This window comes from Haliaeetus albicilla, chromosome 13, assembly GCF_947461875.1.
Source record: "Haliaeetus albicilla chromosome 13, bHalAlb1.1, whole genome shotgun sequence".
Taxonomy (NCBI): Eukaryota; Metazoa; Chordata; class Aves; order Accipitriformes; family Accipitridae; genus Haliaeetus; species Haliaeetus albicilla.
The window spans coordinates 5253546-5280460 of record NC_091495.1 but is presented as its reverse complement, the minus strand read 5'-3'; the positions used below and the strand labels follow the sequence as shown (position 1 = coordinate 5280460).

Here is a 26915-nt window from a genome sequence, read left to right as displayed (position 1 = left end):
CTGTAGGTGGCTTCATTTGAAGACTGGAATCCTACATGCTGATATGGACAAAATCATCTGGTTTGCTCCCATGGGACTGCACATTGTGTAACAATAAAGTTAGGCAATATAAAAGAATCTTTTTCTTTTCAGAGTTCCTTCTAAGCATTCAGAAGGTCTTGACATCCCATATCTAGGCCTATGATCAAGTATGAGAGAAGTGAACTGTAATAAATTACATGTTACCATCCATTATCCAAATTCTTTCCATTTTTAAAGCAAAAGTCTTTGGTCCATTTTGCTGAGTGCCCCATTTGTTGTCACCTCCACTGTCCTCTCTTTTCTCTGATCCCGTCTTGTAAGGTGCCACAAGAACACAGCACAGTGGAATGCAGAAAGGTGTCCTTCTAAGCTGGCCAGCCTAGGCACTGCATTTTCTCATAGTCTCAAAACTAGCTCCAGTGTTTCCCATGACCTGGCTACCCAGAGGTGGAATTTTTCCTCCAGCTCTGGTTTGCACAGCCAGTGCACTCTGCTCATCCTGATCCTTCCTGAAGATGCAGATTTCTTTTTCAGTTCCTACAAGTATCATAGTAAAAGAAAAGGAGGAAGACAGTGGAAAGTATTCCGTGTTCTGGTTATATTTACTCAGGGTGGTCTGAGTCTTTCTTCAGGGCCAATATGGTTAAATGGATTCCTCCTGTAAAAGAAAGTTGTGCCTAAGGAAAGGAATCCTACTAAAGCTTGAAGTCAAGATAATGCATCTGTTTAAATAGTGACACCCATTTTGAATAGGAAATGACTGTCACCTGAATCTACTGGGTTTTGTTTGTCTGCAGCCTTTGAATGAGGCCAAAATGGGATCTCCTGAACTTCCTGACATCATTGCTTGTATGCAAAATCTGTTCATACACAGAAAAATATGGCCCCTAATTGCAGCCGATTAGCCCTGCCAGCTTGCTGTGCCTGATAGTGCATCTCATTAGCCATTACAAAATTCTACAGCAAATCAACTCAGTCTTCAGATTCATGCAGCATCTGTTCAGGGTAGCCCAGTGCTGTGTCCATCACTTTTTCTGCTGGCGCCAGTGCAGCCTTACTGAGGAATGATTGCTTTGGTTATCAGCAGTGGCACGAACATAATCATGTCACATTGCAAGGAGCTAATGTGCTTTATGAGGCACTTCATGCTCCATAGTTGCTTTGACATCAGAACTGCTCCATGCTGGCTGCCTCAGAGCGGTATCGCAAGGTGAGTTCCTCACGCAAATCGTTAAGGCAAGTTGCTGGATGAAAGTGAGCTGGCTGCCCAACCTGTTCAGGGTGCTTATGCACAATGGGCACTGCTGGTTTGTTCTGCTTGTAGCCTGTTTGCATGCAGGACTGTGCTGGGCAAAGACCAACCAGGTGCTAGAGGAAAGGAGGAGTTAAAGCAGAGCACCTATACTGTAACTGGTCAGAAGCTGAGAGGAAGTTTTGTGTTCTCAGCCCTGCAGTCACTGTTTACATGCTCCAGGTTGAATTTTGCTCTCATGGAAATAGCTGCAAAGCTACTAATGTCAGTGGAGGATCACAAGCTTATTTCAGATCAAAATTGAGCCTGCTGTACCACCACTCACTTGCTCAGAAAGTTGAGTAACTCTGGTTTTTGTTGCAGCAGAGATGTGTGTTTTATCATGATTTTTTAAAGTGCTTTGAAATTCTTTGATAAAAGCTGCTTCAAGTATGTAAATTGTTTGTGTACTTAGAAAGGGAGAGGGAAGAGCTGAGCAATAAAGTAGTACAGCCAAATCTTTGGGTACATCAACAACAGGAAAGACCTCTGAATCTTGACTGCTTGAAATAAAAGTCCCAGAGCCTTAATTGAGACTGCAGCAGCCTGTGTATGCAACCTAGTCACTGCTGGCTGGAGACAGTGAGACGTTCATGGTGACTGTGAGTTTAGCTGGGGGACTTTTGCCTGCCTTGTTTATTGCAGGCAGTGTCGTGTCCATCTACTCTTCTGTATTCCTCTGGTCCTGGGAATTGGAGAGCTGTTTCCCATCTGGTCCATGCTACCAGGACCAGTTACGCTGTCTGCTTTCTCAGATCTCCCCCTGTCAATCTCCTGCTTAATGTTCTCTTTAGCCATATGTGCTGTACTTACCGGTCCTCCTGCTTCTGTTCTTTCACTTTATTGCTGCAGACCTCTCAAGGGTATGCCTTCTGGGAAACAAGATGTGTTTCATATATTAAAGTTTGAAACTACAGCGACTTGCTCACTCTGTCCTCAGCAAGTGTTTGCCCAAGAATCAATGTGAAAGAAGCTGTTTTGTAGCTACCCAGGTTCACAGGTCCATGTAGAACAGAGAACCTCAGTCTTCAAGCTTTGGGTTTAGATATATTTAGAGTATCAGGTCTTCAGGGCACAGCCCTGTGACATTGTATACAGTTCAGGTGTGCAAAACAGTGCCCAGAAGTGGTTTGTATTACCTTCTACCTGTCTGGGACAACATGGATGCCAGGCTCTTGTTTTCTGTTTCCTGCAGCATCTCAGGCTATGGAGCTGCTGGTGGGAAAGGAGGGAAGAACACCATGGTGCGGTCCCACGGCGTGTCTGTGCTAGGAATTTTTGACCTCCAGAAGGATGATACTTTGTATATCTTGGTGGGACAGCAAGGAGAAGATGCTTGTCCTAGTGTAAGTGATTGCCCTTTCTGTTTTGCCTTAATCCCTTCTATAAATACATGGAGTTTTGTCTGTTTACAGAGAAAAACATTGTCATTGAGGGATTTGGGGTTATACGGTTCAAGGGGTAGTAGCTACAGTTCTACTGTGAGGGTGCGAGCGTGAAAAGGTGAAGTACCATGTCACTGTGCTCACTTCCTCTTCAACGTTCAGGCCCCATTGATAATACACTACAGGTTCCTGATTGATCTGCGTATCTCAGAGTGTCCGTGTAGGTTTTCAGAGGGAAAAGACAACCCTGCCTTCCTTTCCTCTGGAGTTCAGTGTTCAGAGTTGACTTCACAGGGCTTTGTCTTTGCTCTGCTGTTGAGCCCAGCCCTGCCATTATCATAGTACTCTGCAACGCTGGAGACACCCACCTCACGGGGCCTGTTTGGTTATTCTCTTTATGGGAATGGGAAAGACAAGTTAATCACTGCTTGGTCAGTTCTTAGGTTTGTGTTACTAACCAATCGTTGCTGCAAATGCCTTGACAGAAAGGCGCAGCTTCCACCATTTGCAGGCACAATAATCTATTAATTTGTTTAGTATTCTTTGGAGGGTGAGGGAATGGGAGATTCTTATGTAGGAAACTAAGCATTATCTGATGAAATTTCACCTACAGATTTGAGCTGGACATTTAAATGCTGTGCATTTCTCAACTGTTAGTGGCTGGCGTCCAAGAGATGAAAGCTTAGCAGTCTGTTACAGCAGAGAAAGGTTGAAGGATGTAGACAAGAAAGAGGGGTTCTCAAGGCTGGGTACTGAAGTAAATAATGTTAAAACTGGAACTATACATATCTACAAAGAAACCATTAATATGAAGCCTCTTTGAAATGAGAAATGTCCTAACTCAAACTTCCATCTAACATCTATAACTAGGACATTCCAGCTGAGTGTAATATATGGACTCATTAAATTGCAGGCCACTGTAATCTTAGTGAGAATTTATTGAGTGCTAATGTAATTCTTTCATTGAGGCAAAGAGATTGCATTGACTTGTAGAAGGGACTTTTACTAGATTGGATTGTAATCAGTTATGTCTTTGCCATGAAGGATTATTTTTTTTTTAATTCAATTGTAATCTAGTGGTTCCTTTGGGTCATTGACTTTGTCGTTTTATTAATCATCCCCACCCAACTCCAAATCAATTAAGGAGAGGGAAGACTAGGGAAAGGAGGATTGTTTAGTTCCATAGGCAAGTCTGCACACACAAAATGGATGCCATTCATTCTCTGGCACAACCTAGGACACATTGTGTGGTCAACAGAATAATTTGTAACTTGAGGATGCTTTTATCAGGTTCCTCTTCCAAAAGAAAAGGACATATATGAAAGTAGAAGGAAGCAGAAGGTCAATCCTACTCTAACAACTGTTTGTGCATTTTTCCCTTAAAGTGTTGACTTAGTGGGTTCAGTGTGCATAACAAGATAGTGTTAGGGAGATGAAACTATAAAGTAAAATAAGCTAGAAGCAAAGCTTGCAGCTTACAAATACTCACAGCAGAGTCCTGCTTGTCATGCACTTCTGTGCTCCAATTTAAAATTGAAGCGACAGTTACCTCTCTTAGGTCACAGTCCAGAAGTACTTATAAATGATGGTTTAATGTTGTGTTTGAAATCAGTTAGTGAATTCAGTGATTTGCCTAATACAGAAGGTTCACTACATTTGGTGCTAATTGGTGGAGGGGAAAAATGCTAAGTAGGAAATACGGAGGCTTTTTAGTGAGGTATTTTCTTTAACATCAATCAAAGGTGGGATTGCAGCTCTTTTGGTAGGTTTTGAACTAGCTAGCACTGGTAATTATAGTAAAATTGCTGCTACAGCGTAAGTGTCAGATCAACATCAAAACTTGCTTGGAAGTCTAGATAAATATTAGGTGGCTAGTCTATGCTGAGCCCATTGCTACTGTCCATGCTATGACTACCTAGGTTAAAGCTAGCTCTAGTACATCTACGTTAGCCACCAATACACCTTAGTTCTGGATAGATGCATGTTGGCTGCCTGGCCCCAACCAACAGGGCCCTGGAAGAGGAGTAAAGAAACTTGGGTTCTTTCTATGTCTCTGCCATTTGGCTGTTGCATGTCATGGGGTAAGTCACATCATCACTGAGTTACTCCCTTCCCCTACTTGTGAAATACAGATAGTTAAAGCTGGGAAGTATTTGCAGTAAATTCTGCTACATCTTGTATGTTAAAAGTTTATGGAGCTGTTTACTATTTACAGGGTAATAGATATCAGCACTGAGCTTGCTTCAAAGTAATTCAATTAAAATGGCAACAAGTTCTTCTGACAAAGGTTGAAGCAAAAAGCGAGATTCTTCTAGAAGAGCATTCACTTGCTTCCTCCTATATAGTTTCACTGGAGGACAATTTATTGGTTTGGGAGGGTGAAGGGTCCACAAGGCCTGTGCGTGTACAAGGACATGGAGATTTCTTACCAGAATTCAGACCTGGTCTTCTGTTTGCAGACTAATGATGTTATACAGAAAGTCTGCATTGGAGAGAGCAATGTGATTGAAGAAGAGATACGTGTGAACAGAAGTGTCAAAGAATGGGCAGGAGGAGGTGGAGGCGGGGGAGGTGCAACTTACATATTTAAGGTATGGAAACGTAGTCCCCGTGCACCTTCAGCACGAACATATCCCACCACTTGCCTCTAGTATCACAGCCTGAAATATCTGAGAACCCTTTATATACCTCTCGGAAGGGTCCACAAAGTGAGCTGTGGTTATCTTTAATTTCAGGTGATAGCTGTAGAGAGCTGAGTTGACCCTTCACACTTGTTAGAACTGCTACACAGTTTGGCCACGCTTGCTTCAGTGGCTTGGAGTTTCCTTTGCAGACATAATAGTTTGAATTGGATTTTTTTCAATGCAAGCTGAGATGCTGAAGTGTAATTCTACAGCAAAGGGCAAATTCCACAGGACTTTATTCAAATCTATCATTGTAGAACATTAGACTTGAGCTATGCATTTGGCCTATATGGTGCAATGACAAGAAAAGTTGAGGATAGCCTGTGTGTTTTCTGTTGGCAACCCTATAGCTGGGGACCACTGATCTTTTCTGTCATGTACTAGCTGAGAGACAGTACTCGTTCCAAACACTGTTTTCAGGCATTAACAATATTCTTAGATCACCCAGCTTCTACATAATTCTACATAACTGCATGCTCAGACAGTTTCCAGTGTAACAGTCCTTTACCAGTGGAGGCACCATATTGTGCTATTCAGAGCAGTGCTCCTTAGCTGTTTCATTTGATGAAAGTCATCACACAGTAACATTACAAGCTTTCTAAGAGCCATCAGTGCTGTAGGTGCAATTCATAGAGCTACTGATGCCACTGTTCTCTATTGCAGAACTTATCATTAATTTTTGGATGTGGGTGCATAAATAATGCAATGGTAATTTGTAGTGCTGAGCAGTCCTAGATGCCTGCTTAGTGCAACATGCAGTAACTAGCATGTGGTTGAACTTCCATTTGTGTGCCTGACTCAGTCTGAATACTGCCTTTATTTCTAAATTTGTTAAGATGGAGAATGGAGAACCGGTCCCCTTGATAATTGCAGCAGGAGGTGGTGGCAGGGCCTACAGGGCCAAAACAGACACATTTCATCCAGAAAGGCTGGAGAATGATTCCTCTGTTCCAGGGTTGAATGGAAATTCAGGAGCTGCAGGTAAGGAAAGTTTATTCTTTTTAAGAAAACATCTGGGAATATGTGGTACTCCCAGATTCCTTCTCACAAGGAGGTGAGGCAAAACTCATGAAATGCAGTTCAGAGGGAACCTGGAAGTATAACAGATGCATATAGGATGTACCACAGTGCAGGTTACTTGGCCTAAATAAGGGTGTCAGAGATGGTATAGCTGTAGCAATGGCAACATTCTCCCAAGATAATGTAGTACCTCTCATAAGCAAAGTTGTCTGATTTTTGATGTAAGAGTTTGCAGTGCCGATGTGGCCATCCTGCTCCCTGCCCTGTTTTGTGCTACGTAGACATACTCACAGTTTCCCTGGCTTATGCAGAAAGAGCATAATTGCACCCTGGCTAGAAGTCTCTGTGAAGAGACCTTGGACTGAACAACCAGCAGAGCTGATAGTGAGTCACCGGTGAGTATGTTGTATTTAGAGCGGGGCTGGGACAAGTTTTCACATCCCTTTCACTAAATTCCTTTTGTTCCACTTCAGAACTGGCATAGGGTTTTTTTAAAAGTATTTTTTGCAAAGAGATGGGGAAGGCTCTGTAAGCCAGAAACAAGTGGTTGGAGAGTAGGCAGGGATGTCTTTTTACATTTTTCATAGAAAATACTTGTCCTTGTACAGTAGGTGAAAAGAGGTGCAGATGATTAATGTGGTCAAAAGCCTTACAGAAAGGTCACTGTAGCACTGTGTAACAAGCACATCCCCTCTTCTAACCAAGGCATGAGATTCTTACTTTCAGCTGAGGTGCTTTTAAGGAGTGCTTGTTCTGCAGATCCCCGCAGTGTTTTTACACAGAAATAACCCTTACCTGTGCCTTTTCTCTTCTCTTAACTGCAGGTGGTGGAGGTGGCTGGAATGATAACACTTCCTTCCTGTGGTCAGGAAAATCCTTGCTGGAAGGTGCTACTGGAGGAAGATCCTGCCCCCAGGCCATGAAGAAGTGGGGGTGGGAGACAAGAGGGGGTTTCGGAGGGGGTGGAGGGGGGTGCTCCTCAGGTGGAGGAGGCGGAGGATATATAGGTAAAGTGGCTTCGTGTTCAAGGTGTCCCTTCCCCTCCTTTAGTGCTAATGGTCAGCAAAACGCTGATAGATAATTCTCCTGTAGCTGGCATATTTGACTGTTATGTACTAGTATGTCTGTGTGTTGCCTTTTTAGCAATAGATGAACGTATGGCATATAGTCTTCGAGCAAATAGCCAGATGTCAGTCCTTCAGCTGTAATCCTGGCTTTGCACTCTGAAAAATGTGCCATCAAGATCCTGCTGTGATTCTTGACCCTTCCATTTTGGGGTTATAGTGCTGAAGAAGGAGGAGCCACAGGCTATGTGCTCCCATTGCCAGCACCTGTGTTTTGAGGACGTTGGTCCTGGAGACTGGCAGCCAGGCTTTATGCCAGGGGAAAGATGCAGCTTCTTCTACCCTGCCCTGCTGTGGGTGGGCCTTGGTCCTGCGCAGGTGGTCTCTGGGGGCAGAGGCTCAGGCTGCCAGCCAGGACCCCTCTTAATAATGTCGGTGGTGTTGACTTCAGTCAACAAGGAGCTAATTGCACGTGCTGCGGGTCTCAGGACAGCTGTCAGATGGCATTATGTTGATTATAACTGGTGTGGGCCAGATTCAAGATCTCTACTAACCCATAATCTCCTGGGCCACATAGTTTCTTCAGCCATCTGCGCTGTGGTGGACTTTTTAACCCCTGGTTCTCCACAGCTTAAATCAAGTGTATGATAGACTAGAAATCCTGAGAAGTAATCAGTTTAAATGATTAAGTGCATGTTTTGTACCAATGTTACTGTGTAATGCTTCTTTTTCCAACAGAATGCTTCACATGACATAATTTTAATTTTGCTGAAGATGGTTAAAGAGGAAAAGCCATTTTGGGGTGGGGTGGGGGAGTCTTTGCATGCTTGTAGTACAAAATATATGGCCCATACTGTGCTTCTAATATCTTCTATGTATTGCCCATACTTTCCTCCTGATATGTTCTATATGCCCAAGCACAAATGAGCAACTCATAAATTCCTTCAGTCCCCACTCCTGGTGGACCACCCTGCTTTCAGGGTGCAAAGGAGAGGAAGGATATCAGATTATTCGTTCCCTCTGCTGACACAGTACATACCTTGATCAGCAAGGGTACTGAACTTAGCCCTTGAGTACTGGTGTTTTCCAGTCTCCTGGCTACATTAATTTTAAGAAGGGCTTATATGTTTCACAGCACCCATATAGTTAAAGATGAAGTTTGTGCCTTAGTTTGCAACAGTCTGCCTAAAACAGAGCTAAGAAATTGATTGTCACAAGCTGCTGCTATTAAATTGAACTTCTAGAGATAAAAGACCAGTGGTTCATGCCACAACTTGCTAAGTGTTCCCTATATGTCAAATACTTTGATTTATTCTCTTTTCTCATTTGGATGCCTCCCTAAATATGCTGAAGTCATGCATGTTGCAATGCTTATCTGTATTTTAGTGCCAATGCGCCTCAGTCTGTTAAGGTGACTTCTGGTTTGATGTAGGTGGCAATGCTGCAGTGGACAATGACCCAGAGATGGATGGGGAGGATGGTGTGTCCTTTATTAATCCAATTGGTACTTTATACACTCCAGCACTTAAAGGTATTCATATTGGTCAGAATTCTTCTAGTGGGCTTATTTCATGTTAAGAATAGTTTGCATCTGTAGGACACTTTACAATCCTTTGGGTACATCATGAACATGAGGAGGCAGAAACATAGCGTAACAAAGTTCAATGGAGAATAAACACAAGTAACAGGAAGAAAGCAGGCGGAGTGAACATCAGGGCTATTAGAAAACACTTCCCAACAATATAGTCTACCAGCCTATAGAATAATTTTGGCCAAGAAAAGTGGTAACAGAGCCTCATAGTTCAGATAATTCAGGGAAGAAACAGACAAAGCACCTGACTATTCACTAACAAACATGTTCCTTAGAGCATCCCTCAGCAAAGTATTCAGGTTGGACCAGGGTGTTTCTAGAGAAAACAGTGCAGTGCTGCCTAGCAGTGTGTGGGAGTGATAAATACTGCCACTCCAGCTTATGTTTGCCCAGAAGTCAATGTCTTGAATATGTTTGCAATGTGTTCAGAAAATACAAAAATATCTTATTTGCTAAAAAAAAATATGTTTGCTTTAGAAGTATTTTCAAACAGAGTTGCACTCTGGCCTGATAGATTCAGCCAAAAAGTTTTGGAAGCGTTGCAGTGCTTGATCTCAGAGGGAATAAAGGTCAGGAAAGAAAAGGGTGAGCCCCACGGACCACCGAAAGGGCAAGTTTCCCTTAGCCTCAGCAGCAGCCTCATGGCTAACCTGGCAGGGCTATCTGCTCAAAGAGAGCCAGTGCACCTCAACTGCAGTGGGGCTAATTTAGCTGGATGTTATTTTCTACATGAGAAAAGGACAGAACCTATGGAAGGTGGAGAGAAATCAGTTTCTTAGATGGGGTCTAACCTGCCACATCTGGCAATAGTGACCACCCTGTTTCTGTGAGTGCCCAAGGGAATGATGTGAATGATCTCTACAGTAATTAACTCAGCTTCTTTCATTCACTCCCTAGTGACAGAGGGGCATGGAGAGGTGGATATTAAGCTGCATCTTAACTGTAGTCACTGTGAGATGGACGAGTGCCGTGTTGATCTTGAGACTCAAAAAGTCATTTGCTTTTGTGAGCCAGGCACAGAGTTGGCTGAGGATGGTGTGTCTTGCATAGGTAAGTAGATGTATGGGGTAGGCTGCTAGTGTGTGAAACAGAAAATGCATGGCAAAAATCTGTAGTTTGGACTGTAAGACATCCTGAAAGTGTTATCTAGTCTTTCTTAAAACTGGCTTCTGTTGAATGTTACCTTCTTTCTTGCTGGTATATGCTGCAGAGTTAGTTTGCTAGGATATAGACACATGAGTGCTGAGGAGTGGTGCACAGAGAAGCATTGCTGGTTTGATTTACAGTGTACGTTTGGCATACTGGGCAGAACTGAGGAGAGTCAAATTTTGCACCTGATTGTGCTGATGCTCGCATTCTGCTCTGAAATCATGAAAATTTGCTCACTGAAGGAATCTTCCAGCTAAACTTAAATTCCAGGTCAGTGCTCTTAAGAACTAGAAAAATGTACAAGGTGAAGGAGAATATAATTCCTGTGGATTTGGACATAAAAGGTGCAGGTGCAGCATCTATAAGAAATTCTGCATGAGATCTCGTCGACCAAAACTAAAGATAGTGCCTGTACTTGCCTTACTTGAAAAACCAAGTGCTTAGACCTCCATTACTAGGTTTCCTTCATGTTCTTGCCCAGCAGTTAGAGCAAGTGACTCCAGGGTTTCAGAATCCTGCTCTCAGCTTTGTCACTGGCATGGGAAAATTATTGTGTATTTTTACCATTCCCATCTTGTGAAATGGGCAAAAAGCACGGTCATTTTGCCAGGGTGAAGTAAACCTTAATAGGTGGTCATTGAATGCCTTGTGGTCCCAAGTGAGGATGCAGCTATGGAATACTTTGTACTACACTTACTGTTATCAGGTTTTTCTGCCTGGATTAGATGCATTTAGGAGATGATATATTGCAGTCCTGCTTCTGCTTTTGCTGTGATTTGGCATTGATAGCAGCACTTTAACCCTGGCAGTGTAATGTTCTTTCCACCTCCCCAACCTCCTGCCCCTGGGTTTTATAGTCTTGTTTTCATACCCAGCGAATGCACATGTTAATTCACTGATAGCAAACCACCTGTTTTAATGGGTTGATATTAATTGAGGAAAGTGAAACAATGAGGTATTAGAGGTCATAGATCCTGAGAACTGATCATGCCAGAGGTTGCTCCTACACTATAGGAACAGCAGATGAGTAAATGGAAGGAGGAGCAGAAAAATCTGCCTGCAAAAAGTGACTGCTGGAAGATCATTTCAGACACAAAATTCCTTCTTCTCCTGCTTCTATTACAGCTGAGCCGGTGGTTCATCTCCCTCTCTCCTTGATCTTGTCTGTAGTGACTTCAGCATTGGTGGCTGCTCTAATTTTGGCTTTTTCAGGAATCATGATAGGTGAGTGTTTCTCTGCAAAAGATATTTTCATATGAGGGCTGGATCTGAGCCAGGGATAATTGGTCCCTGGGAGGCAAAAGGATTCAGATTTTTAGCTACTGCTGTATTTAATGACACCTTCCCACACACACGCCTTAACTTCAGATTTCAGTAGTTGTTTCTAACCACAATGACCAGTTTGAGGAGGTTTCAGTTACTGACTGCATCTCGAAAGAGACATTATTGCTTGTGTTGTAGTGTAAAGCTGTCAGAACACAGCTGCCACTGGTTTTCTGAGAACTGTTGGTGCTTAATGCATAAAAGCAATCTTCTTTATTTGTGTGCCTATATACAGATTTAGCCTCTTACTGTATGACATTTAAGTTTGAAATTCTTGCACAGGTTCCCCTTTTACAAACTGCTACTTAGTAGGATGTGGGAATTCTTGGCATCTTTATTTGAAATTCTAAAAGGTATTTTTCACCCTTTCATTTTCTTATTTTAAACAATTGCTCACCTGCATTTGATTGCAAGCAGAATAGATTTGAATCAGTGAAAAGCAGCCAGGGATTCAAACCACAGCTCTGCCACCTTTCTTTGTCCACACTGTATATAATCTGGGGGAGGGGAGGGATGTACCCAGAGCCGCAAACGGCAACTATTAAATTAGATTTGCGCAGCTGTTTCAGTTTTAAGAATTTCAGGAGTTATCAGTTGCACACACATGGTCCTACATGTATGATTTCTGGCCTGACAGTGCCCCTTTAAAATTACTAATTACTTCTCAGGGGGTGGAAGAGTAATCCTCTTTCCATCCAACTAGCCTATCATTGCCATCTCAGGAAAGAGCAGCGATTTAAAAAAAAATCAAAGCAAAAGCAATGAAGAGGAAAATGGAGGACAGGAAGGGTTTGTGGATAGGTCATTACATCCATCTGCCTTTGTGAGTGCATGTTTACCCCTTAAATTCTTCCCCTGAGCAACATCTGCTGGAGAAGATGCAATAGCTATTACCGTCACAGTCTTTGGGCTCAATCCAGCTCCCACAGAAATCAATAGTAAGGGTAATAGTGATTTAACCTGCTCACGATTGGCATCTTGCTTTGAAAAAAATACTGCAATATCAATTACTATTTCAAGGAACATCCACAGGATGTCTTCTTTCAAGGTGTAATTTCTAATGACATTTCAGAAGTATTAGTGAAGTGATTCAAAGAATATAACACTACCATAAAATGATTTCAAATTTAGTCCAACTCTGTTTTTTAGAAACAGAGGAAGTTTTGCAAAATGAGCTAGTTTTCTATGTTTTTCTGAGGTAACAGTTTAGTCTATCCATTTTGAACAATATGATGCAATAATGTATTTCAGATTTTAGTCACTTCTGCGTGATTTAGGAAAGTAGTTTGCACCCCAACTCCCTCAAGCTTGGAACTGGACTCATACTTGGGAGGTCCAGTTAAACTAAATAGAACAAAACAAAAATCTCAGAACTGTGAAATCAGAGATCTCTGCAAGTGAAATTTATTTTACTTCTTCCAAAGTGTTCATGAGCAAGCCTGTTTCTTCATAAGATGTGTAAATCAAAGGTTCCTGCATAACTTCAGATTCCATTTTCTGTCTGTAATTATCTGACATACAGAAATATGACAATGTCACTGTCTGGTTTGATTCACTGAAATTTGGCCACACAGCAAATTCCAGTGAGACATGCTGCACGGCTGCTGTCCTGTTCCAAAGTCAGTCTGTGTCTCTGGTTTACTGTGTTCTCCATATTTAGTATATCGTCGGAAGCACCAGGAGCTACAAGCCATGCAGATGGAGTTACAGAGCCCAGAATATAAACTGAGCAAGCTGCGTACCTCCACTATCATGACAGACTACAATCCCAACTACTGCTTTGCAGGAAAGACCACATCCATTAGTGACCTCAAAGAGGTGCCTCGAAAAAACATCTCTCTCATCCGGTAAATTCATCTTTTCCTTCCCCACGCTTCATACTATACACTCACATATGCTGGCTCTCTTACACAGATGTGAACTCTATGTCTTTGTGCAGGCCCATACAAATTCTCATGCACTTCTAGACTTATGCCCCTTTTCATAAGAAAGATGTGAAGCTGCAGTAGTTAGGCTGGGTGGAGGGGACTAGACTTTGGCAGTCTCCTCGACCTTTTACAGGTGCAGTGTTAATCTTCTGGGATTATGAGAGGAACTGAAGAGTCATCACCAGTAATTCAGACACATCTTTTGCAGATTGTGCAATGAATGGCCCATTTCCAGTATCAACTGATGAAATGATGGGAAGGCTGAGGCTTGTAGGAGGCTCTTTTGAAGTCTTTGATGGAATCTTTGGTAAAGACAGACATCCTTAAGTACAATAGCAGGAAAAGCGATGGGTTTGAGACTGCCAGACAGTATTAAAAAGACAGGAATATAAAGCCAGCAGGATAGTCATGTCTAGATCAGAACTTCTGGAAAGTTCGAAATAGTCTCTTAAGAAAAACTTGAAAATTCAGAGTTCTTTGCCACCTCGCTCTACTGCAGGATACAGTGCATGCTACTTGTTAATGTGACATTACCCTGGTACCATGCACTTTTACACAAAAAACCAAGAAGTGGAAGCAGGAGAGCTTGGAAGACTAGGGAGCTTACAGTGCTAAAAAAGGTGACGCTCAGAGCAGTCTATGCAGTCTGCAATGTTTTGCTGTCTCTTATCTCATTCCCCCTTACCTGCACATCTGTAAGGACTGCATCTGTAAGTTCCCAGTGTACCCTGTGCTGCTGCTGCCTTTGTTACTTGGGCTCTGAAAGAATTTTTGAAGTGTGGCAAGCTGCAGAGAGCAGAAGATACAGCTGGGAATTGATAAGGGCAGGGAAGGTGGACTTTTGGGGAGGAGGGCGAGTTATGAGCTGTAGAGATCTGTTTTATACCGTCAGTTTGTAGTAAGTTGGTCAGGCGTAACCAAGAATAGTGTCTCAAGCTGATACCTACAAAATGTTATTAAAAGAAGTGGTTGAGTCACAGGCAACGCAAGTCCTCACTGTGGTTTCACTGCCTGGACTGGTCTTTAGCCTGGCAAAACTACACAGAGCTTATGCAACAAGAGAGCGGATTGCTCTTAGCACCACCTGTCTGAATGGACAGGAGGGCAACAGCCCATGCAAAAACAGGCCACCGATAGACCAGAGAACAGAATCAGTGCGGCTCTCAGGCCAGACCTGTCTCTACCAGAAAATTGCGTGTTGTAGAAGAGAGCCTTATTGAGAGCCTTTTACCTGGACCAAGATGCAGGAATGTCTCTTAGAGGCTTAGACTACTACTGCCCAATGTGCAGCCCATGTAGGGTTAAGAGGGACTCAGGATATGGGATGCAGCCTCGTTCTCTGCCAGAGTTCACTATGTCATTATGACATGCCACCTATGTGTTACAGCTGTTGTTGTACCAGTTGACTTAACGTTAGGTGAGTGAAGACTGAATAGACAGGTATGCAAAATCGGTATCACAAGGACATAGGACAAGATCTGTTGTGTGATTACTTTAATTCCTTTCTCTTTTTCTTGTACCCTTATTCAAAATAAAACTGTAAATTTCATAATATGATCAGTGCCAGAAACGATTCTCAGCATGAATTCCTGGAGCCAAGTGTTTTCCAAAGCACTAACATCACCATTTACTGGCTAAGGTACTTACCTAGAATCACAGAATAAATCAGGAAAAGATACTTGGTTTAGAATTCAGGTCCTTTGAGAACCATTGTGCTTCCTAGTTTCTTGTTCAATGTTTTCTTTAATGGTGATGCATAAACATCATGGGAACTGTTAGTGTGTTTAGGGTGTGGGAACACCGAGACTTAAGACCTGTCTTTATTGACCTGTTTTGGAGCGCCCACCACTAGAGCATTGACACCAAAGCCATAGAAGCGTGCTATCTATTACATACTGCAGTGCCAGCAGCTTGATTTCACTGGGGACCGTTGACTTTTGAGGATTGCATTCCCTACCAATTAAACACATTGTAGGTCCAAGAAAGATCACATCAAGGTCTGGTCCCCCACATAGTGTGAGGAGTGGCATTGTCAGTGTCAATATCCAGTTCTCCCTGTTTCACTGCCATGAAAATTGTGAGCCCGTTCTGTGAGCTGTGACCACAGTGTTATAATGTGTGTTCTCTGTAGTAAAACCTTCTTGTCTTCTCTGGTCTGTCCAGGGGTTTGGGCCACGGAGCCTTTGGTGAGGTATATGAAGGTCAGGTGGCAGGGATCCCCAGCGACCCCACTCCCTTGCAGGTGGCTGTGAAAGTAAGTGACAGTGTATGAGTTATCATGACGGTTTCATGCACCTTTCACCCAAGAGTCCCAATGCATTATAAAAATGAAGATGAATTAAGCGTTACTATAGTACTGAAGGATGTGGCTAGAAAGGTTGCTGCTCTGTTGCAACACTTTAATCCATCATAGCAATGGTGCAGCTTGTAGCACATGGGCTTGTGAGACTATTAAAAGAGGACTGTAAGTAGTAAATAGGCAAAGATTTCCCATACAGCTGCAGTAGGCTGCAGGTATGAGAAATAAATCCATCCTCTGTCCATCCTCCACATGCTACACCTGATGTGGTAATCTGTCCAAAGCCTTTGAGTCAGAGGCCAAAAGTCTTCACAGGGCCAAGAGCAGCTGGCACGTACATCAAAGAGCCTGCAGGTAGGAGATGGCTGGCTTTCCAGGAATCTCACCACTCCATTATAGGATGGATATGCACTGGATGTGAAGCTAAATCCTAAGAGACCCTGGTAGGGTCCAGGCCTTCAGCAGCCTAGCTAGCTTGTTTTCTCCTAGGGGTTACATAGCAGCACAGTCCTACTGCTAGTTAGAGTTCATAGTCTTGCTAGGAGGTAAGAGTGTTGAACTGTCAGACAGCTCAGGCACTGTGGTCTCATTCTTCATCCTCTGTACAGCAGAGACCCATATATTGAGCACTGTTTCCTGTACACTCTGGGCTATTTCCTTTGCTGGGAGGAGGATGACAGTGGTGTTGATGGGCCATGTGTTCTGATCTTTACCTTTCAACAGGCTTCACAGTCTAGTTTAGTAATGCTCTAGCTATTATCTTAGAGTGAGGTTTCTTTTAGAGAAATAAGGATTGCTGCAGACAATGTTAGTGCTTTTGATTGTGCCAGGTGTTCTACAGAGTTTAAATATCTTCTCCTTGTCAACCTGTTCTTTCTTTTCCAGACGTTGCCAGAAGTGTGTTCAGAGCAAGATGAGCTGGACTTCCTCATGGAAGCTCTCATTATTAGGTGTGTATAAATAAGATGAACAGCACTTTTGTAGGCTTGCAAAGCCCAGCACTGTAAAGAAAAAAGGTGCTTTGAGACGCGATACCCATGCAACATATCTATACAGTAGTTTTGGCACATGGCTGTCAGTATTTTACAGAGGATAGGATTACCATCCTTTTCTATTCTTCTTACAAATGAGGAGGCACCAGATGATTAAGGGCTAAATTTTCAAGAGGGTCCACACTGGTTTTCATTTCTTTAGGCCCAGTTTTCAGAATTGATAATAGGATCCTTTCATTTCTCTTAGGGATCAGAAAATGAGGTAAAAACAAACCTTAGGAGTTTGGCTTGACTAGTCAAAACTAACAGATGGCATTGACTTAATGCTGCTGTCATGTCACATGTCAGTGACTGAGTCCTAGAATCCATGGAAATAGTTTCCCATCACATTGAGGTCTGGAGAAATAAGGAAGTGTTAGAGACTAGACCTGGAGGAATATCCCCTACATAAGCAGATCCCTGTGTTACTATGTTATTTGAAACAACTCTGCCCTAGCCCAGCTTCTGCCCCTTGGATAGGGAAATTAGGAGCAGAGTTTTCTCTGTTATCAGACATTCTCTGCTTCCTATGGACCACAAGTCTTGCTGTAGCCCAAAAAGGATGGAGAAATAGCAGCCAAAAGCCACTCCTTCCCCACCTCTGTTTCTGCACTATGCAGACAAAGAGTGCAGGGGTAGCACTTTAGCTTTATCCAGTTACCCTACCTTTGTGATTTTTTAATTTCGGGGGGGGGGGGAATTCCCCACAGCAAAACATTTTGATTCTTTTCTGCAATTGTGCTTTTTGGATCAAAGTTGCTCCATAATTGAGTCTCCCTGTCTCCACAGCAAGTTCAACCACCAGAATATTGTGCGCTGTATCGGGGTGAGCTTGCAGGCACTGCCCCGTTTCATCCTGCTAGAGCTCATGGCTGGAGGTGACCTGAAATCATTCCTGAGAGAGACACGGCCTAGACCGGTAAGAAAAGAGAAAATTGAATTTTATTTAGTAAGCTGCTGCCACAAGGCAAATACATAACTATAAAAGAGCTGATCCACGCAGCTACTATTTCCCAGCATGTTAGAGGGTCAGAAAATTTCTGTTGCTGGAAGACCACAGTGGGGCCAGGACATAGATGTATAGAGTACAGATGCTGCTGGGTTTATGCAAAGGTACCTCATCCCTGGACTTTGCTAGATAGCATTGCAGATACTATCTAAAGAAAGAACAAAATCACAGTTTAAAAAAAAGGAAGTTAAATTCTACTCTCACCTTCCTCACACCAGCTGTGGGCGGGTTAGGGGGGAAGCATTGACCTAGTAATGATAAATCCGTTGTTTAAACTGCTGATCAGGTGCATTTCTGTGGATATCTGTCAGTGCAAGTTTGACATAGGCAAGGAGAGAATCCAGCCTGGAGCTGTTGACTTAATAGCAAATATCTTTAGTCCAGAGTTTTAAAGATTTTCCCACTGAAATCAGCGTCAATAGGAAATGACAGTCCGTTAGAAATGTTGAGAAATAAACTATGACTTCTAGAGAGGAATCAGTATTTCAGAAGAATAAAGTTTGCTCTGAGTCCCTGGATCAGAAAGGCACCCAGATGTTGTTGAAGTTTAGTACCAGGGCCCAGCTTCATACTTTGTCTCTACATTACTTTGACACAGGGGAAAATGCTGGATTTTATCAGTACAAGAGAGACGCAAATTGGGTCTAACAGATATAAATAAGATTCTTCCTCAAGGCATCTGGAAACAGATTGACTTTCTGTTTTTTCCTTGCAGTCTGGTTTTCAGACATATAAAATGGTCTGTGTTGCTCAGGAGCACTGCAGTCTTGGATAGGTTGCATTAAAGTGGCTGCTGCCTGGATAAGAAGCCTAAACACCCAGAAAGTCAAGATGTTTAAAATCTGAGCAAGCAGTCTTTATAAATAGAGGTTGGTTTTCTGTAGCACCTAGAGATGCTCATCAGCTCGTACAAATGGGCTGAACTTGGTGGTAGGTGAATGGGGAAATTCATGTTTTGCAATGTGGGCTCTGCTCTCACCCGGTGCAGAGCAAAGTGGCATGGGCAAGGTATGCTGCCTAGTAGGTGCTTTGTTCAAAACTGCCAGGACAGTCTGTGCTAGATGTGTGAAGTGGCATGTGAAACAGGATGGTACAGGGCAAGGGTATCCCTCACTTTTCAATGGAAGCATCTTTTTGGCTTGTTAACTTAGAGAAGCCAGCTCAGTAATGATCAGGATCTTGTGAGGAAGCACCAAGAACATCAGTCCTGAACAGCAGGAATTTTTACCTACTTACAGTAAAATGAGCCAGATGCTTTTGTGGATGAAAAGCCCTTAATCTTTACAGAATGCAGTCATGGGAGCCTTCTGATCTGAGAGGTTTCTTTCTGTTTGCCCCTACCCCAGTCATGAGTTCCTCCTTGCATGCCAGGGCTTCCATTTCTCTTAGTGGTAGCTCTGTGCAACCCCTGTGAAAGCTAATGTCAGAAGAGGTGGATGGTTCAAACCAGGCACAGCATACATTACTTCCTTGGTATTTCTCTTTCTGCCTTCACAGTCTCTCCTTCCTTTCTTCTTCTTTCCTTGTCTTTCCTGACCTCTTTGAGGTTATCTGAGACTGACCATAACTACTACTACTACACATAGGGGCTGTTCCCAGCACCTTGAAGATTCTCCCCTATTCCTGCATTTAACTTGCTCCCAGGACTGAAGCAGACCTGGGACTGATGCTGCTGTTTTCTGCTCTGTCCCATGTCCGTCACACTTTGGGAAAGCTTGGGGTCAAATGCAGATGGGCAGTTGCAAGCTGGAACTGATTCAGAAAAACAGTTTCCAGTCCTTCTTTAACAGTTGGGTGAATGGGACAGCCTGACTGTGTGCAGACACAGATCCACACATTTCTGCTCCACTTCTAACACCTTCCTTACCCTTGCCTTGCCCTGCTTCTGCTGCAATCCCACGTGGTGGCTGCCTGGCAAGCATGACAGGGTAATTCATTGTCTGGCTGCTGGGGCAGCTTCTGAGGGGCTAATGGCACCTGTGAGTGCTGAGAAATCAGCCTCTGGTGCACAGGTTTGACTGCTGGCTCAGAAACTATGAGGCTAGGAGACTGACTGATGAGAGATGGGATGTGTGCAGGGCGTTGTGCTCTGTGAATTATGGGATCCAACTGTGGAAGTGGATTTACCCTCTGCATGTACTTGAGGCATGACAAAGTCTCTGTACGTAAGGCCCGTGGCTTAGTACTGCTGGATGTATCTTTGCACTGCTCTTAATGAACCCTGAGCTGCTTTGTTCCTCCTATTGCTCATTCAAGGAAGACAGGCAGAAGGTAGGCATGGCAGACTGGGCATCTAGCTTTCCAGGCCCATCAAAGGAAAGGAAAGACAAGGAACAGTGCAGAGTAAACAGGCTTCGATGAGCTTTGCTTCCAATAGGAATTAATTAAACACACAAGACGTAGCTGACTGACTCAGTAACAGAGGTGCACTGCTTACTGTGCAGTAAGCACCATATGAATTACGGTTGTCATTTCCCCTTGTTTCTTCCGAGTTTTGTATTTTCCAGCTGATTTCCTTACTACCTTGTCTTTCCCACTTAATTCTGCTTTCAGTCTGATTGCAAGAGACATTTACGTGTTCATTCTCTACCTTCATCCCCCAGTTGCTCTCCCTGCTCCCCTGCCAGTAACTTCAAATTCATTTGCCAGTTTCAGTCAAATTTAGTAGAAGTGTGAAAGGTGTTAACTTGGCATTAATTCCAAGGCTTCAGGAAAAAGAAAGCACCACAGTAGAGCAACCACTGAGCAAAACAGTTGTCTTGTTTGGCTTGCCACTGGCCAGCAAGAACCTGTGTGACTTGGAGCAAGACACACGCAGCATGCTGCCGTGCACTCAACCACTGCAAAGCATGGAAGGGAGCAGAGGGAATGGTGGAGGAGAAGGTGAAGTGAGGGAAGGGGGAAGTTAAGACATTGCGAGGGAGATGAAATGGGAAGCTAGAGCTAGCACAGGAGGTATCAGGGCATGGGATCCAACTTAATGGGAGATCAGGATGCTGCCAGCACAGGTTATTGTACATTGTTCATCTGTGTTCTTCATATAAATAATGAAAGCAATGTTCAGCCAACACGTAATGATTTTGCTGGACTCTAAGCAAGAATGATCATATCTGTAAGCCAAATGTTCATCCAACATCACTGATACAATAGCAGTGATTCTTGTGGAATATTGTCGGTTTATGCCAGCCAGGTCTACTTCATAAACTTCAGATTCATACTTCTCCATGGGTCCAGGGTTTACAGCCCTGAAAGGTTTCTGTGTTCCATTTCTAATAAAGTTTCACATCTATTACAAGATTACTCCTTCCCCCTCATCTGGAGAGAGGCAGTCTAGAAGATTCAGAGACACCTGGAATTGGAGCCTTCGCTCATTTATGAGTGTTGCAGAATTGTCTATTCTGGGAAGTTCAGGGCTGATCTTTTTCACACACAGCACAGCAATCAAAGAACAGCTCTGAAGATAAATCGTATATGGATAAATGATTCCCCTCCTTTTGTGTCGTGCAGCCTGTTGCTCAGAGCAGTGATTACACTGAACAATACACAGAATTTCATTCACCTTTAGCAAGATTCAGCCTCGCCCGGGGAGGTGTCACACTAGTGTTTCCAGCATTCCCACTGCTCTGAGCAGTAGTGCATTGCAGCTGGCATTGTCCATTCATATGGGGAGCAAAAGCTGTAAAGTGAATCCTTTGGTGTCTCAAGGCTGCTCCCCTTGCAAAATGAATCCCAAACCTCCATTTTTCAAACAAATTACATAGCTAAATTGTCCTTGGCTGGGCAGTCACATCTGTTTTAGGACTGTATTTAGCCAAATAAAAGGTAGAAGGAATTCATCCAAGGAAGGGAAGGAAAGGAAAAAAAGGGAAAAAGAAAAAAGCTGTGCTGTTCAAATCAGCTTGTGGCTTCAGCCTACTGACTGCCTTGCGGTATAGCTCAGGTCTGGAATCAATTGCACAGTAAAGAATGGGGCTTTCTACTTGGTTTTCACTTCAGGTTTCTGACCCTTGCTCAGAAGACAAGGGTATGAGTAGATCGAGATACTAATTTCCCTTTGGTTATGCCCTGAAAGGGAAATAGAAAGCATCTGCATCCTTTCTTACTGTAGACATCTTGTGTAGCTGGTGAGTCACTTTAACTCACAGAGGTAACAAAGATTATTCTCTGCTCCCCACAAAAGGGGGCAGAGGGAGAGGCTTTTTGTTTTCAGGAAATGGTTACTCTACAAGAAGAAAGGTTTAGGTGGAGACGCTGTCTGGTGTTTTGAAGAATCAGTTAAGTATATATATGCAAAGAACTGTAGTGTGTAAATAATAAAATATAGGCAGGTGATACATAGTCACAAATGATTTTGCTTTATGGCACCACACTGAAAAAAACAGGCTTTGTTCACATAGAGATGCAGCATTTTTCAATTATTTCATTAGTCAAGTATTGAGGCCAGGTTTTTCCTAATCTCTTCAGAAGATGTTAAGATTTTTAGGTTTTACCAGCCAATGCCCAGTGTTTAACTACTGGCTGCTGCCTGCTGCAGAGCCTGGACTTATTTCCAGTTCCAGTTAGCAGTGGTTTAGATCAGGTGGGATGGCCAGCACAGCATCGCATCAGTCTGGAGATATGTTTCATCGCAACAGACGGGCTAGGAGAGCCAGGAGTGCCTGTCACTGGAGAACCTGTACTGGTTTGTACATCAGTGGGAGAGACCCATGAGCAGGTGTGCCTTTTGGGCACTGGGCAGAACGGCAGGTGTCGTAAGAGAGAGCTAGAGGATGGGATAGGCTTGTTTGGTCCAATAACTAAGGCCACAGATAAACACTTAGCTAGCAAATGGCTGCTGTGGAATAAGCAGTTACTGCCACCCAGTTGTTTGTCATCGCCCTGCTGGCAGCAGTGATTTCCTCCTCCCCCACAGGACTGGCCACAGGGATCACTGATTCACACCTCAGTGCAGAAGCTGATGGTTTGGCTTCAGAGGCCGGCAAACACAAGCCAGTGCTAAGCCTGTTCTTTTCACTAGAGCATCTGGCTCCCGCTGGCAAGGGCTGTAGACTTCATCAGAGGGGCAGGAACAAGGAGTTGGCAGCCTTATGTTCCATAGCCGTTGGCTACACAAACCTGTGTCAGTGCTCTAAGGGGCAAGATAAAACCTACACAGATGTGGAGGAGGGAAAGAGCAAATGTGACTCATGCCATTATACAAAATGTCATTCTCATTGTTCAAGGTGACTTTAGAGAGGAGCTAGCAATAATACAAAGAAACTGAGTGAAGACCAGCTCATGCTACAGATCTCCTCAAAAACCATGCTGAAAATTCAGAAGCATCTCCCATGAGAACTGGGGGAAATTCTTACAGGGGCATCCCAATGGAGCTGGAAAGTCAGATCCAGCTGTTCTGATTCTGTCCCTGGGATTTGTATGATATTGTGCCTGCACATCCTTTGCATAGTTTGTGGATATGAACTCTCTCTTGTGCATTTTGGTAATCCCTTTGTGTGTTAACACCTGAGCTATGTCACTTGTTGGAGAGTTCTCAGCGCCGTATCAGTGACAAATCATGCCATGTTCTTGCTTTTAACCCACGTTTGTCCCTTGTCTTTTGGTAGAATCAGCCCTCCTCCCTTTCTATGCTGGACTTGCTCCACGTGGCTCGTGACATTGCTTGTGGGTGTCAGTACCTGGAGGAGAACCACTTCATTCACAGGTAGGCGAACACGTCTCTGTCAGCACTGGCATGACTTGCATACAGGCCAGCACAGACTCGTAATGCCCTGCTTGATATGTTTATGTCCTGCTGCGCTCTGGTGGCTGGATACCTTTAAACGAGGTAGATAAAATCAGAATAATAGAAGCACTTAACAGAAAAACTGCTGTAAATCAGGTTGCAGAGGTCTGTAGTTTTACCAAAGATCCTGAGCTCTGTCTCGGTGCCTGGACTTGTGCAGCCTGTTTGGCTACTCTGCAAATGGAAACACAATCCCGTGAGAGAATTCTTCAAAGCTGTCCCTGTCATGAATTTTGCTTAGTGCCTTTCTGCTCATTCTGGAACCCTTTTCTTCTCCCTCTCAAAGAACGGCTGTACAAGTACAGCCAGAAGTGCAACACCTTGTGACTATTACTTGATCCTGCAGAACAGCGTGTTTGGCAAGTGTCTAAAATTCTGCCCATTGGGTAGAGATGAGTAGAGAGAGATTGTAGTTCACTCTTCTGAAAGAAGTACGACAAGGTATGCCACCATGTTATTCAGATCTCAGAGTTTACTTCAGCACAGCAGAGGTGGAGCTGGAGCTTTACCTGCATACACAGATTCAGGACCATACCTTCAGTCTTCAGAGCAACACCTGCACATTGTTGTTATTCCTGTCTCTGACAGTACGACACCCATTTGACAATATTTGAACAAGCACACTAGGAACAGGTCAGTGGATCATTCCCCAGACAGCTTGATGTTGGGATTAGTATGTTGCTGAAATCAGCCTCACTGCTTGCAACTCCTTCGAGACTATAAAATAGCTCCTGGGATGAATGGAGGCTCACAGGAGGCCCATCCTTTCAGCTGGAAGATGTTACATGAAGTTTAAAAAGGAAATGTTAAAGAACAGAGCGGCTCCTGCTGTTGGGGTAGGTTGGAATTTGGAATGTCACTAGTTATCCATAAACACTGACTCTTCTGGCTGTTGTGGGCTCTCTGCAGCTTAGGAAAGTAGGTACTGTTCTTTGTTTTCTTTTTGGCTTGCAAAATTGTCAAATGATTAAGTGGTTCTTCTCTTTTCTTCTCTTTCTGTTGCTTTTCTTCCCTTTCCTTCTAGGGATATTGCTGCCAGGAACTGCCTCCTTACCTGTCGAGGGCCTGGGAGAGTGGCTAAAATCGGAGACTTTGGAATGGCCCGGGATATATACAGGTAGCAGAGCTAAGCCCAGGGTATCTGCAACTGGAAGCTTGCTAAAATGAGGGAGGAGCAGTGTTTGTGCAGGAGAGCAGGCTGGTGTGCTGCTGTGCATAATCCTAGCAAGGCAAGAGTGGAGATCCCACCCTGATGAACCCCAGCTAATGCTTTCTTGGTGTTTGCCTTCACCTGTAGTTTAACTGTGCTCTGGAGACTTTTCCCACTCCTGACAGCTTTCTTCTGGGTAATGAAGTCTGATGGTCAAGGAAGGCATTTTTCCTCCCTCTTGTACTCTGTCCTCAGTTTCTTGTCCTTTACTTTCTCCACACTGAATGGCACTGACGTGCCCTTTGTTTTGTGGTCCCAAATCATTCTGAGTTTAATCTCTCTCCTTGCTACTACCCCTGCCCCTTTGGTTTGGTGTCATCAGTAAATCTCCTCAATTTACTGCACATAAAGGAGGAAAGTGCAGAGGAAGGTCAGGAAAATGTAATCACCCAAACTGGAATTCAGCCAGGACACAGGGTTAACTACTCTCCTCTTGCAAGAAGTGCCAGGAAATCTTTAATGACCACGAGCAATGAGGGTTGCAGTTTGATACCTCATCTTCCAGATAGCACCTCCAAAAGTGCAGTGCCACGTCCTGCTGTGGTGAGGAATTGATTTGCCTCTGACTAGGAGGAAGGAATGCCTTGTACTCAGTGACCCACACTGTTTATTCCAGTGCCTTGCCACCTTTTTTTCCTGCTTGGGGATTCTCCTGTGCTATTACTAAGCCAGGCCTGGCTCTGCTTAGCTTGAGATCTGACAGTATCACAGCCTGAGGTGATGCAAACAGAGTGCTACCTTCAAACACCCAAGTGTATGGGAGCTGCCTTCTTTTTTCTTTTTTCCCCTCCTCTCTCTCCCTTCACAAAGAGCCCCCACTCTGCCCCACTGTCAGATGGGACTCTGCTGGGACAAAGTAGCATCTGTCACACTTACACAATCAGCAGAACCGACTGCCAAGATGAACGCTTTGGTGCTGGGTTTTTGAAGGTGCCTTTGAAGATTGCACATGTTTCTGTGTCCAGGAATATCCTTTGGATGCTCAAGCTGTGTAGTTAGGAACAATGATACCAGCTTGCATGAGCAGCCTCCTGCAGCCGCCAGCACAGGATTTGGGGCTTGTAGGTTTTATTTTAAATGATGACAACACTAAAGGACTGATGTAATTTCTGTCTCAGGACCACAGGACGTGGTTTTTGTACTACTGCCCCATTTCTAATGGCCAAGCATCCTCCTCATCAAGCTCCTCATTCTTATAAAGGGTTTTGGATTTCGCTTGCAGTGCTTTAGACTGGGTACATATGGGACAGGCTTTGTTTATTTTTGGTGGCAATGCTCAAGGTGACCACGTGTGAGGTGAGGTGGAGATCTTGCCATGGCTGAAAAGTGGCTCTGCCACCAGCAGTTTACTGTGTGAGTGATTCACTAGGAGTATGGACACAGATAGGGATAACTTGGGTTCACCAGATCAGGCCTAAAGCGAGGTAGATTAGAGCAGTCCTTGATGGTCTGCCCATTTCCACTATTTTTGTGAGAAGGAACAGGTTTCTTCAGCATTTTCTCTGCCATGCTGTTTCACCTAAATTAGTCTCTCCTCTGGCTTATAATTCTAATATTTTAATTGTAAAAATCCCAAATTAATGGCATTTTCTGAATTCTTGGCTGACTCTGGGTTTTTTCTTCTTTGCAGAGCCAGCTACTATCGGAAGGGTGGGTGTGCAATGTTGCCTGTCAAATGGATGCCTCCTGAGGCTTTCATGGAAGGGATATTTACATCAAAAACAGACACATGGTGCGCTTCCTTTTCTTCTTTGTCTGCTTGGTCTGTCTGTGTTGTAACCCCTTTCCTAAAGTGTGAACATTTGTAAAAAGCACATGTTCTTGTTCGTTTCTCCTTTACTAAAAAGACAAACTGGGTCTTTCAGAGCCAGTAATCTTGGACGAGACAAGGGAACAGAAAGATCAGACCTGTGCAAAGGCGGGTGCTGCTGGGGAGGTGAGCAGGCAGGGAAGGGAGGTTGAGGCAGATGCAGGTGCTGCTTTGCTGCTACAGGGAGGAAAGCCTAAGTTCCACGGGAGACTTGCAGGCAGGATCCATCCTGCCACTGAGGGAGAAGGGCATTATGTATTGTGGCTTTCATCTTTCTCCTGGCCTGCAGCAGCACTGTAAGCTCTTGAGTTGCTGGTG

General features: G+C 43.8%; 1 protein-coding gene across 3 annotated transcripts in view; it reads left to right on the top strand.

The window, feature by feature from the left end:
* ALK (ALK receptor tyrosine kinase) overlaps positions 1–26915 on the top strand; it is a 319318-nt gene that overhangs the window by 283777 nt on the left and 8626 nt on the right. The window contains exons 13-26 of one of the 3 annotated variants that reach the window (XM_069799961.1): positions 2508–2658; positions 5157–5288; positions 6218–6362; positions 7226–7288; positions 8898–8996; positions 9954–10106; positions 11331–11429; positions 13189–13375; positions 15620–15710; positions 16641–16705; positions 17576–17705; positions 23399–23496; positions 24602–24694; positions 26418–26519. In XM_069799961.1, coding sequence (XP_069656062.1) covers positions 2508–2658; positions 5157–5288; positions 6218–6362; positions 7226–7288; positions 8898–8996; positions 9954–10106; positions 11331–11429; positions 13189–13375; positions 15620–15710; positions 16641–16705; positions 17576–17705; positions 23399–23496; positions 24602–24694; positions 26418–26519 — 1608 coding nt within the window. Of the gene's footprint in view, positions 1–2507; positions 2659–5156; positions 5289–6217; positions 6363–7225; positions 7409–8897; positions 8997–9953; positions 10107–11330; positions 11430–13188; positions 13376–15619; positions 15711–16640; positions 16706–17575; positions 17706–23398; positions 23497–24601; positions 24695–26417; positions 26520–26915 lie in introns of those variants that run through there. The other 2 variants (XM_069799960.1, XM_069799962.1) reach the window with 2 other exon arrangements.